The sequence below is a fragment of the Poecilia reticulata genome, linkage group LG7 (assembly GCF_000633615.1).
Source record: "Poecilia reticulata strain Guanapo linkage group LG7, Guppy_female_1.0+MT, whole genome shotgun sequence".
Lineage (NCBI taxonomy): Eukaryota > Metazoa > Chordata > Actinopteri > Cyprinodontiformes > Poeciliidae > Poecilia > Poecilia reticulata.
The window spans coordinates 30,001,847-30,013,934 of NC_024337.1; the positions used below are offsets into that span (position 1 = coordinate 30,001,847).

Below are 12,088 nucleotides of genomic sequence, written 5' to 3' on the forward strand. Positions count from 1 at the left end.
TTTATTTTTTCTACCAAAAATTTTAAAAATATAATTCAGTACCTGCTAGATTCAGTCTCCTGAAAAAATGTGCTGATACCCCTTTCACTTTTGAGGCATCTTTTCTTTTGTTTTTCTCTTTTAAATCTGAAAATATACCTCCCTGTATTCTGATCCCAGCAAATAAAATCAAGTTCAATTAACACTAAAGAACGTACCAGAGTTAGGTTATAACAGAATACCTCAAAGTGTGAGCATCTCACATGGCACTGATAAATCAATCATCTAAAAAAGGAAAAAGTATCTCACAACTGAAACGTCCAAGATGTGGTCCCTGCATGAACTGAGACGCCAGACAACAAGAGCATTAGTCAGAGAAACGACCAGATGGCGCAACGGAGATCTGTTGCTGAGGTGGGAGAATCTGTTTTGCAGGACAACTATTACCCATGTATTCTACAATTGCCACTTTGGTTATAGATGGAGGTAAAGATAGGCTCTCTTGAAAGCGAGTCAGAAAAAGTTTTCTTAAAAATTTGCCACTTGCCATGTATGAAATACAGTAAAGTGTGGTCAGATGAAACCAAAGTTTAAACTTTTTGGCCTAAATGCAAGCTTCAAGCTAAGATCACCCGTGGCCCTTAACACACCATGTCCAAGATGAAACTTGGTAGTGGCAGTATCATGCTGTGGGGAAGCTTATCAGAGGTGATGGGTAAAAAAACTGGATTTAAATACAGGACAATTCTGGAAGAAAACTTGGTAGGGACTGCAAAAGAATTGAGAATGTGGTGGAAGTTACCCTTTCCTCAAGACAATGACCCTAAGCATATAGCCAGATTAAAAAATTGAATGGTTACAAAACTTATTCATATGCTAAAACATCCCAGACCCAGAGTCCAGATGTAGGCCTTGTTGAAAATCTGGGATAAACACAGTTTAGATTTGATACTAAAAAAAAAATCTGTACAAATGTCACACTTTTGCAGCTATAAAACTTTTGTTACAGCTGCAAAAGTACAGTTAAACTTTTGCATGTCTAACAGATTCTTCATATTTTTATTTGTAAATAAAAGAAAAACTGAGAGGGGCAATTACTTTCCTCCGACCTTGAATTTATTCATGTTCTTTTATTCGCGTTTATGTGTGTCTGCCACATAAAATTCTTAAAGATTGACGTTTGTGGTTGTAACATGTCAAAGTGTGGAGAAGCTAATTTTATAAATGCTTTTGCCAGGCTTTCTATTGCATCATTCCACACCCAACTCATCAAATCACACCTACAACTTTCCAAATAAGTTTTCTTTTTTTTGTTGGTCATCACAATCTGTTTTTTCCATGCACCCACATGCTTTCCAACATTTTAGAATATTAAACTTTTATGCAAAAGATGAGTGTGTAACCAGGGAGAAAGAGAGAGCTACACACACTGACTGAGAATCCATGAGGGAAACCACAGGCCTGCACACCACCTTTCAAGTTGTCTCTGCCCAGACGGAAAGAAGGAGACAGACGGCAGAACAGCCACTGTAAAATACCCATGGAAAAAATCTTTGAAGCAAAGCAAAGCTGGAGGAAGTAAGAAACGAAGACAGAAATGTATTGAAAAAAGTGCAAAAAGTAATAGAGAAGTAGATGGCTTGTTTAGATTAGTTATAGATTAGAAAAATAGCTCAATTTCAATTTACATTTTCCATAAACTCTCAAAAATATCAGTAATTTCAGCAGTCTAAAAAACATAGATCCTTCTTTTTCTGACTCATACTTTACATTTGTTAGTCGTAGACCAGTGACTTGGTGAGAAATATTTTTGTACAAAATCGTAAAGGTGTGCCCTTGAGAAAAGCCTAAGACGCATGGCTGTGATTATGTTTTCCTAGATTGTAGTGCTTAACCCAGTTTGGACAGGGAGTGGGCTGTTCTCCCCGGTACAGATGAGAGCACGCAACTGTTGCCATGCCTCATTGCATCACCGTAAAACTCCCCATAGGCTCTTCTTCTTTCTCATGCCATAAAGTTTAAAAATGAAAATCGATTTTTAAAAATGTGAAAATGCTAAATTACTTTGGTGTTTTTCTGTATGTTGAGAAAAAGGCTGAATCAGTTCTGATTAGACAGAGAAAGTCAAGAAAAGACTCAGCCTATTTTCTGTTTGCCTCACAACAGACTAACTATAAACTAATCTTGTTAGGTTTCTCCATGCATACATATCTATAATGTTTATATATTGTTTTATATTAATAGTACATCCTTCAAAATCATGGCATAAAAGGGAAACCTTGCAGGTTAAACTTCCAACAAATTATAACATATGTAAGGACACGGAAAGAGTGCTCCAAATGAACAAATCCTAAAAAGGCAACTTGGAGAGCAGCAACATTTATAGTAAATGACAGCTTCAAAGTCTGGTTCAGATCTTGGAAACAGAAGTACTGACAGTATTAGCTCACATCCTTAGCTGTATGCTGCCATCTGCTGTTTATGCTGGTAAATACAGCTACTACATGAATGAGGTGGAAGATTGTTGACTACGTAGCTAAAGTTTGGTAGGTGATTAAAACCATTGAAAGTCTAATGGCGATGAGCTGAGAATTATTTTTGATCATAATCATTTATTATTTGGAGACTGAGTTAAATGTAAACAAACTTACTGGATAACAGCCATTAGCCAGTTCATCTAGCAACAAAACACAGTTTTTTTTCCAGCTGATAAGGCTGATTGTAGCATTGCTACTTTATCCCTTCTAGCTTAATATTTAGTCTGATGTTAACAGCACAATTTGTTTTATGCCTGTAAATATGCGTGCAGCATTCTTGTGAGTGTGAACAAGGAAGCAAACAAATCACACCTGGCTAGAAAATGATGTCTTTTGCATCTTGACTAGTTAGTGTCATATATGTTAGGGGTTAGCACTTTCTCCATCCAGCTCAAAAATCTAACTAAATAATTGTTTTGGCTATGCCTATATTTTAGATATATTGTCATGTTATTTGTTCTTGATCATGGATATTTATATATATTATGCTTGAACACTTTACGTCGCATTGTTTCTTCCTCATTCTGATGCTTGGTTTGAGCTTCAGCAAGTCTTCTTCACCACATGTCTACAGACATTGAGTTGATGCTATGTCGTCGCTTGCTTGTGCCCAACTAAAATAGCCAGTGAGTGTATATTGATTTATGCCATTCATATAATACAGTGGTGCTGAAATTGTTTTATTCTTCAAAACTAAAAGTCTTGTTTATGTGTTCCTAGCCTTACCATTCCTTATTTCCCTATCGTTGCAGGTGTGTACATACTAATTGGTGCTGGCAGTCTGATAATGCTTGTTGGATTCTTTGGTTGTTGTGGAGCTGTTAGAGAGTCTCAGTGCCTGCTGGGTTCAGTGAGTGCAAATCCATAATTAGTATTGTTTATCACATGTTTGTGTTAGAAAAAAACATTATTTAAGGATTTTTCTTTTCTTTCAGTTTTTTACTTGCTTGCTGATCATTTTTGGAGCCGAGGTGGCAGCAGGAGTGTTTGGATTCTTGAATAAAGATAAGGTACAATTTCCTATAGCCTTGGTCACTTCTGTGAGGTTTTCAACCTGCCAGATGTATAACTCTTCTCTCATATAGATAATTGAAGATGTGCAGAACTTCTACTCGGAAGCTTACCTTGAAAACAGCAACAGCACAATGATCTTGTCCTACCAGAAAGTGGTACGTTTTCAAACAACTGTGTGTTTAAGTTAAGTTTTCATTACTTGATTAGAAGTTTGAAAGAGTCTCTCTTGTGTTTTATGTCTTATTTTTTTAGCTGAACTGCTGTGGAACCAAATCAAACCCCTGTGATGCTGAACCCGAGTCTGAAAACAAGGCATGTCATCGGCTTCACAGTCACTAATGAATCAATGAATTTACTAATGAGTAAAGTAACACTACTTTACTGCCCTTATCTGTACTCTGCAGGATTGTGAGACAAAAATCAAAGACTTTTTCGACAGTAAACTCTTCATCATTGGTTATGTGGGCATTGGCATCGCTGGAGTAATGGTGAGTCACAGCACAAGATATGTCAAAAGTAGTTTTACAAGCTTCAGATATGACCAGATTTTTTGCTCTCTGGTCCACAGATCATTGGGATGATTTTCAGCATGGTGCTGTGCTGTGCCATTCGCAACAGCAGGGAGGTTATCTGACATCCATGTTAAATCTACGCTCGCCATTTCCATAAGTTTTAGAAATGTCTTTTCACCTCGGTGCTCTGCTTCAGTCTTTTGATCTGTTCTTTTTATTATTATTATTATTATTATTATTATTATTATTATCATCCTCATCATTATTCGTAGTCACAACCAAATAGAATAATAGCTTTTGTAACCATCTGTTAGGACAGTTTATTTTGACCTTACAATCTCTTAAACTGTTTTTTCTCTCAACCATTTGGAAATGTTAACCCACATACTGTCACAGCAGTGTCAGTGCTTTTTCACACAATCTTGACACTGACCCCTCGACTGTGGGAAACTGGAGCCTTGGAGTGCAATCTGAGGTTAAAACAGCTGAGTTTGCTTATGTGTGACACAGAAGCACACACATACTAACACACTAATGCCATGCTATGTGAGACCATAACCTTAGGGGGAAAAAAACTGACCTTAAGTCCTGACTAGTAGTCTCTCAAAAAAGGCGGAGGCACATACTGTACACAGACTCTGTGTACAGTATGTACACAGAGTGTACATACTGTGGGAGTTTTTTCTTCAACAAAACAACTCTTAATTGTAGAAATTGTACATTTAATTCATTTGGTTTTTCAAAAAACCATTGATGCTCGAGCCAACCCTTTCCTCTGAATTTGAAGCTCAGAAACGGATCTAAACAAAGAAAACAAAAGTGGTGCTACACATTTTCTGAAAGGATTTTAAAGTCTTGCAAAATCAACACCAATTATTGCTAGAGCACTGATCTCTGTGAGAAAATAGACCACCTCTTGTTAATTTATGCTCCTTTCGGCAGGCTGTCTTTGTGTTTAAGGTTGTTCGCTAACCTGAAATGTTTAGTTCATTTAAAACAACCTCCAGTTTTTTGTTTTTTTTCCCCCGTTGTTGCGGTTCGTTTCTATAAATATGAACACAACTATTGCACTAATTTGCAGACCAAGGCAACCACAACGAGACCGTTTGGAGGAGGTGGTCTTGGTGTCGTGCCAAATAAACTCTAGGGTGAGTTATTTATGGTGTGAACGTCATCAGACCTCAATCCGACACAGACACCAGGTTTACACTGCAAGATTGAGTCATACGCCTTCCTCTTCCCAGATTAGCTTTGCATTCTGGGCGGTGGTGGAATAAGCAACCTAACACACAAAGACCGTGAATCTTTTGTATGAAAGCAAGAAAACTCGACATAACTTTCAAGATCTTGTCCATCAGTAATCTTCTCAGATTATAATTTTTTTTATCCAGAAACAAAGTAATATGATTAAATTCTCAGTGTTTTCTATTAGCTCAGAAGACTAAATGTCAAAAATATCCTGGAGGTGCAGATACCCATTACACCCATATGAATAGAGAAAATCAATAGATTGTGAAGACATAGTCTTTGTTGCTTGTGTTGGAATAGTCAGGAGGTTCAGTTTTGTCTTGATCCAGCCACGGTCTTGGTCCATTGTTAAGGGAACCTAACACTCAGAAAGACACCCAAAAATACAGGTGAAATACTCATGCGATCGTCTTTCCTAGATATACAACAAAATAAAACGACTTTTTCTGAAATATATTTAGAACACAAAGCTTACAAATAGGGATGCTTAAAATGAATGAAAATGCTTCTTTTGTCAAAATGTTCTACTTAAACAGAGTCCCAGCTGATTAACTGAGAACTTTCATTGTCAGTTTAAAATCTATATCTCAGTTTAATCTCTTTTGTGCCTTAAAAATACCTCTCCCAAAACATCAAAAAAAAAAATTTAAAGTCAATGTGTCCCTTCTAATTCATTAAACCAAGTACTGGATGGAATCATCTTGACCAATGAAATTGTTTACATTTATGTAGACTGAACTAAGTCGCTGAAACTGCTGTCGCAGTTATTTGAGTGTCAGGATTCCCACTTGTAAATATGTCTTTTTTTTTTGTTTGTTTGTTTTTTTTTTTTATTAGTTGTAAATTATTTGTGGCAGATGTGGTAGTTATTATTTAACATGTTGTATGTCGATTCGTGTTTGGTCTAGATGTACAGTGACAAAGTAATGTCAGTTTTAACAATTCGGAAAGAGAATTAACTCATGCAGAACTTATTAATGTGCCTTTGTTTGATCGCAAGCATCATGTGTTTAAAGAGCAAATAAATGTAGCAATGTGTGCATATGTTTGTAGAGATGGACTGCTAATACAGTAGTAGTAGGTTCTATTTGAGAAGTGGTTCAAATGTTGTGCTCCTGAATCTTTCCTCACTTAAACTGGTTAAGGTTTCAAAATTTAAACCTTTCCTTATAGCCATAATAAAACCGTTTTTATACCCACAAGTTAGTCTTCTCACCCAGAATAATCTGCTTATAGTTGGTTGATTAAGGTCAAATACACCTGTTGTTTGTCAAAAGCACTGATCTACTGTGGGTTTTGCTTTTGTTATGTCGGTGAAGAATGAGTCAAATATAAGAACTAAAAGGCTTACGCACTACTGTAGGCTGCCAGTTGGCAGTGTTTACTCTTACGATTCAGGCAACACATAAGAGAGCCACTAAAGTGCCATTTGGTTCAGCAGACTTCCAGTGTTTACTGCTATTCACTCCAAAAGCTGTCGCTGTGTAAATTTGGAGTTGTGACAAAATGTGAACCTTTAAAAATAAAACTATGCACAAGCTCATAGATGGTAGTCCATTTTAGTCAAATGTCAGGCTTCTCAGGAATGTAGTTGTCTGAGGTTTAATAAAGGTTTTACACAATCTCTTGTGTCTTCTCACTGCTAGTTTGTCTAATTAAAATCTTTAAAATCTGGTTTTGTGTGATCCATACATTATTAAAGGTATCCACCTATTTTTCTGTAAAGGTCTGATAAAAACTATTTATAATATAGTGCATTTATAAATATTTTTTTGCATTACCCCAACCAAACCCGGGTATTACGAAGTCCAAATTATGCACAAAATCCTTGAGTTTATCAATTTGAGAGAAAATGCATTGGTAAAAATTTGGCAAAAGTTAAATCTTCATTCAGCTAACCATGGCTACTCCTTCAGTAGCCATATTTTATGTATGTTTGCATTACATTCATGTTTCTGTCCTTATGTTAATCATTGAAATTTATTTGCATGATTACTCTTTGTTAAATAATTGACTCTTAATTTAAAAGAATTAATTCAAATATAATAAACTGAAATGTTAAATTGTGATGCAATTTGCATTAGACTCTGCAAATTTTTTTTCTATGATGTATGCAATTAAGGGTCCCAGACAAAAAATGTATACCTGTGGAATGCTTTTTGTAATCGATGCAAAATTAAATTAAAGGGAATTGATTCTGGAAAGTATAATTAGGTAGTCTTCTCTATAGCTGCAGTTAATGATCAACTTGTTCAGTGGAACAGTTCTTTCATTTCAGCAGGACTAGCAGATGTCCTGTTAACACCCTTAGCTCTGAATCCGTGCAGCTCCTCCAGACTTGCAATGGGACGTTTTTAAGTAAATACAATGAATTGCTAAAGTCCCGTCTCCTGTAATAACATAGCTTGCCTCTTCATGTCGATGGCTCACCTCTCTGCACCTGAGTTTCAAGAACAGCTGAAAACTTAGTTGAAGGGATAGTTATGCGTGTAATGCATCCGAGGCTGTAGGATTACCCAAGATAGAATTTCCTAACGCTGCAACATGAGCATTTTCGCTGCCAAAAACTAAAGTATGCGTGTGGTGCATGCTTAGAGGGTTAGTGTAACACCTATCAGGCTTGCATCTGAAAAAAGGGAATCTACATTTAGCCTCTTGTATATTATGCAATGCTTTACTGTAGAAAACAAACACTGGATTCATAACAATCTGTTTGGCATGTAGACTTTTTATTTATCGCCTTAATGACTTTGAAAAATCTATGTTTCACTTTCAGTTGCACAGATTTTGAATAGTAAAAATACAGGACACAAGTCACTGCTCTCATCTTTGACATTTAACGACAATACATTATATTTGCACATGAAATAAACATAACTTTTCAGGCTGAGGTCCTCAGTGCACAGTGAAAGTACTAAGCTGTGACTCTTCTTGAACTTAAGACAACAAAAAATTTTTCCCTGTGTGATTTAGTAAAGGAAAACATTTTGGACAAAGTTCTTCGAAAGCCCCTTAGAGCCAATAAAAGTAATCTGGTGAACAGACAGCCCGAATGTTTATTTCTTTGCACGCCTTGACCCCTGAAACAGTCTGTTTTCCTCATCCCTCCTTGTCAGGTTACTGACAGGGCACCATCGCGGAATTATCTTGTGGCACTTGTATGAAAAAGTTACTCATCTTTAAAAACAAATATACAATATATACAAAGGCCGGTATCAAGCATCAGACCTTAGCTGCACATGTAGTCGTGTTTCAGTTTTATGCCTGTGGTCTTTCAAAGCACTGCTCCAAGACATCAAACTATGATTCCCAAGAGACTGCAGCTGATATGATATCCAGGTTAGGCTTAAGTCAAGTGGTGTGGGGGTATATTTAGGGGTAAGGCTAAAGTCTAAAACAGGGGGGAGAGGTCTGTGCAAAACATTCATCAAACAACATAGTCCCTCAGTGAGGGAAGCAGTAAGCTCCACTGAAGCCCATAGACAAGGAAGTACCAGTGTTAGACTTTTTAAGACTTAAGCTATAATAGTTAATCAAGCTAAAGGCATGTTGAATAGAATATTTGTGGTCCCTTTAGCGTTGACCTCTAGAACTCTACGAATAAAGAGTCTAGACAGCTGTAGAGAGCTGGGTCCATCGCCCAGAGCATAGCACTGGCAGTTTAATAAGCCTCCGTAAGCGTCCAGAGACAGATTGTTTATGCAGAGTAGATATTGTATGGAGTGTACTCCAGCAGAAACTCGCCCACTCCAACACAATACACCACCTGGGCAATGCCAAAGAGTGGGGCAATGACCAACGCCCGGCAACTGGCTCCTTTAAGGAAAGCTCTGGGACCCTCTTTTCTCAGGATTTTCCTGCAATGGGAAGAAAAAGCCAGGATTAGAATGTAATTCATCCCAATTTGATGTGCTATAGAAAGCCCTCTAATAAAGAAATAAGTGCCTGATGCAGTCCAAAACTCCATTGTAGGTCTCCTCGTTGGATCCTTTTTTGAGCGATTGCAACCTCGTCTTCACCACTGTGAAATACATGCAAAACACATTTTGTTGCAGAGATATATGATTTCCGCATCATCCAAAAATGTCTGTAGATCTAATTGTTGCTTTCTACTTTCCCAAAATATGTATGCATGCATCTCACCGTCACAAGGGCTGACAGCTACAGCGGCAACGGATCCAGCCAAACATCCGGACACAAAGGACCAATAGAAAGGCACAGATGGATCTTCTGATGAATGCTGACCAAGCTGCTGCAAATGGGCAAAAAGAGGAAAGTACACAACAGAGAATGGGATGTCCCTAAAAAAAGAAAGCAATAAAATAAGTTAGCAATCCAATTCATTACTATAACGTATAAAAATAAAAGAAAATGCACAGAAAACTCCAGGCACCTCATCAGTGTGGCCCCAAGGCCCCTGTATAAACCTGCGACCCCTTTGGTCCTCAGCAGCTCCCTAGTTATCTCTATGGCAGACATACGAATAACCTGAGGTGTAGGGGCGGTGTTGTAGGAACGACTGAGAACAGCACTGGTCCCCCCCATCTTCAGCGTAGTTACAACACTTGGCATTACCCTCTGCTGAGCCACTGGGAGAAATACCAAGCAAAGCATCTTTGTCATAAGAGAGTAACATTTTAAAGAAGTAACTCATAACTGATTGCACAAAGATGCAGGTAAAGATTTATTTTTTACCTATCCTGCCTGCATCTTGCAGCTGGATCTTGAGCATCTCCATTGGTGTGGTAACGATGACTTGGCACATTCCCGCGCAACACCCTGCCAGCATCTCTTTGAAAACGGTAAGCCTGCCACTGAGGATAATGGCATAGGGTTAAAACAACCCAAGAATGTACAATAATGAAAAAAGAGGAACATTTGAAGTAGTTTTTATTATCTACTCACATGTCATTACTCAACTGGTGGCGAAAAAAGTCATTAGCAGCTAGTTTTATGGCCTTCTCTGGTGTTACCAAGGTAAGATTTACCGCAGCACCTGGGCAAGGGCAGGACTAATTACAAACAAATATATTTTTAAGGTGCAGCTATTCTTTATCATTATTCTCCTAAATGACCCAGGAAAAAAACATTTTCATTCAAAGTCTGCTTATACTCACCTCTGTACATGCCAAAGTACCCTTCAGACTTAACAGTTTTAATGAGGCAGTCCATCCTGAATGAAACATGAGAACCCGATGAGTGAAGGTTGTCACACGTTTTCTTTTTATGTCACGTCAACACAAAGAGACTGCTGTCTTTCTCTGCACAGTTACTTCTTACATGTTCTTATACACTTGCTGCCCACTGCGCTGGTTCTGCAGGCGGGTCTTGGCCAGGTCTATTGGAAACACACAGGTGACTCCTACCATGCCTGCAATCCCTCCATTGATTAGTTTGGCAGGTAAGCTGTACAAAAACACAAAGGGTGTAAGACCTTGCATTGTTGTACTACTGGTGATTCTATAAATGAATGAGGGAGGGTAATAATACATTAATAATAATAATAATTATTAATAATAATAATAGGTCCTTCTAATACAGGACTGAAAGATTTTTGCAATAATAGAAAGGTAGAAAGTGAGGAGATTTTTCTTTACACTTCATAAGTGGTATCTATGGGTTGTGTCAGGGTTTATTTTAACCATGCTTTGGGGAACCCAGCCACCCAAAAATAACTTGACATATCCTACACACGGACAAAAATCTTACGCGTCTCAAGGCCTGGACTTTTTATTTAGATGAATTACTCATCTTAAATAACGAAGCCATATTTGTGTCTACATGCATTCTAAGTATCATGCTGGTAAGGTTCATACCTAATCTGCTGTTGCTGGGCCATGGTTTCTTGATTTTGGCAAGTGTAAAAATGGGACAAGGTGATAAAGCAGGTCACAGATGGAGACAAGGGTGAGAGTCCCTGAGAGACACGGAGCAAGGCAAGAGTGGAAAAGAAGAGCAGGGTTATATATAGGGAAGGGAAACGTAGCCCCGCTGGATTTAGGATCAATTTCGCATTTGGCTCCACCCACATCCCCTGCAGCCAGGAAACTGAGCCAGTGTTGCTTGTAACCTCAGCAAAATTCCCTTCTGACGATACACAGTCCAACTGTGTTAGAATCAGTGGTGGAGAAAGTACTCAAAAAATGTACTTAAGTAAAAGTGCAAATACACAGACAAAAATATACTCAAGTAAAAGCAAAAGTACCACATTAACATTTTACTTAAGTAAAAGTAAAAAAGTACTGGCTTTTAAAAATACTTAAGTATTACAAGTAAAAGTACTTGCTGAATGCATTACCTAATCGCTAATATCAGTATGTGTACAGATTGTACTTAATTTTAATACATCAGTAATGTGCCATTTTAATGAACAATACCACAGAAAAAACATGTTTTTATTGTGTTTACTCTGTAACACAGTTTAGACTTAGATATGTGATTCTATGCGTCATAATTTCCAGGATGGAAACATCTTGTCTCCAGCATGAACTTCACTTTTTTTTGCCACTAGTGGCATTTATTTTGAAAGAAATCCAACTGGCAGGAGAGGACATGGAACCAAGGAGCCACGTAGCAGAGTTGTAGTCTAGACCACCGAACCCGAGACCAAATCAAGACCAAGACCAGCACCCCGCGCTACATGACACAATAAAATTAAGTTCACCTATCAAAATTGCTTCTCAAATTGATCTGAAAGATTCACATTCCCATAAAACACCTCGATATTAAATACTTAGAGCTGAAATAAATTTAACTAGTTCAATTCAAACTCTTCTTCATTCTGTTTTGCTTTCACCT

At 37.7% G+C, this 12,088-nt stretch overlaps 2 protein-coding genes across 2 annotated transcripts; one reads left to right on the plus strand and one right to left on the minus strand.

The window, feature by feature from the left end:
- The first annotated feature begins 3,019 nt into the window (after positions 1 to 3,019).
- LOC103468044 (tetraspanin-2-like) lies at positions 3,020 to 6,914 on the plus strand. Its single transcript, XM_008414881.2, has 7 exons — positions 3,020 to 3,142; positions 3,269 to 3,366; positions 3,452 to 3,526; positions 3,602 to 3,685; positions 3,783 to 3,842; positions 3,935 to 4,018; positions 4,099 to 6,914. Exons 2-7 carry the CDS (start codon positions 3,304 to 3,306, stop codon positions 4,162 to 4,164), a joined length of 432 nt encoding a protein of 143 aa, XP_008413103.1. The 5' UTR covers positions 3,020 to 3,142; positions 3,269 to 3,303; the 3' UTR covers positions 4,165 to 6,914.
- Positions 6,915 to 7,998: 1,084 nt separating this feature from the next.
- Positions 7,999 to 11,222, minus strand: slc25a55b (solute carrier family 25 member 55b). The gene is made up of 9 exons (XM_008414882.1): positions 11,107 to 11,222; positions 10,571 to 10,696; positions 10,408 to 10,463; positions 10,196 to 10,286; positions 9,986 to 10,104; positions 9,684 to 9,879; positions 9,434 to 9,591; positions 9,236 to 9,311; positions 7,999 to 9,147 (listed from the first exon to the last, which is right to left on the minus strand). The coding sequence occupies exons 1-9, from the start codon at positions 11,127 to 11,129 to the stop codon at positions 8,988 to 8,990; spliced, it is 1,005 nt and encodes a 334-aa protein (XP_008413104.1). The 5' UTR covers positions 11,130 to 11,222; the 3' UTR covers positions 7,999 to 8,987.
- Between the last annotated feature and the right edge of the window lie 866 nt (positions 11,223 to 12,088).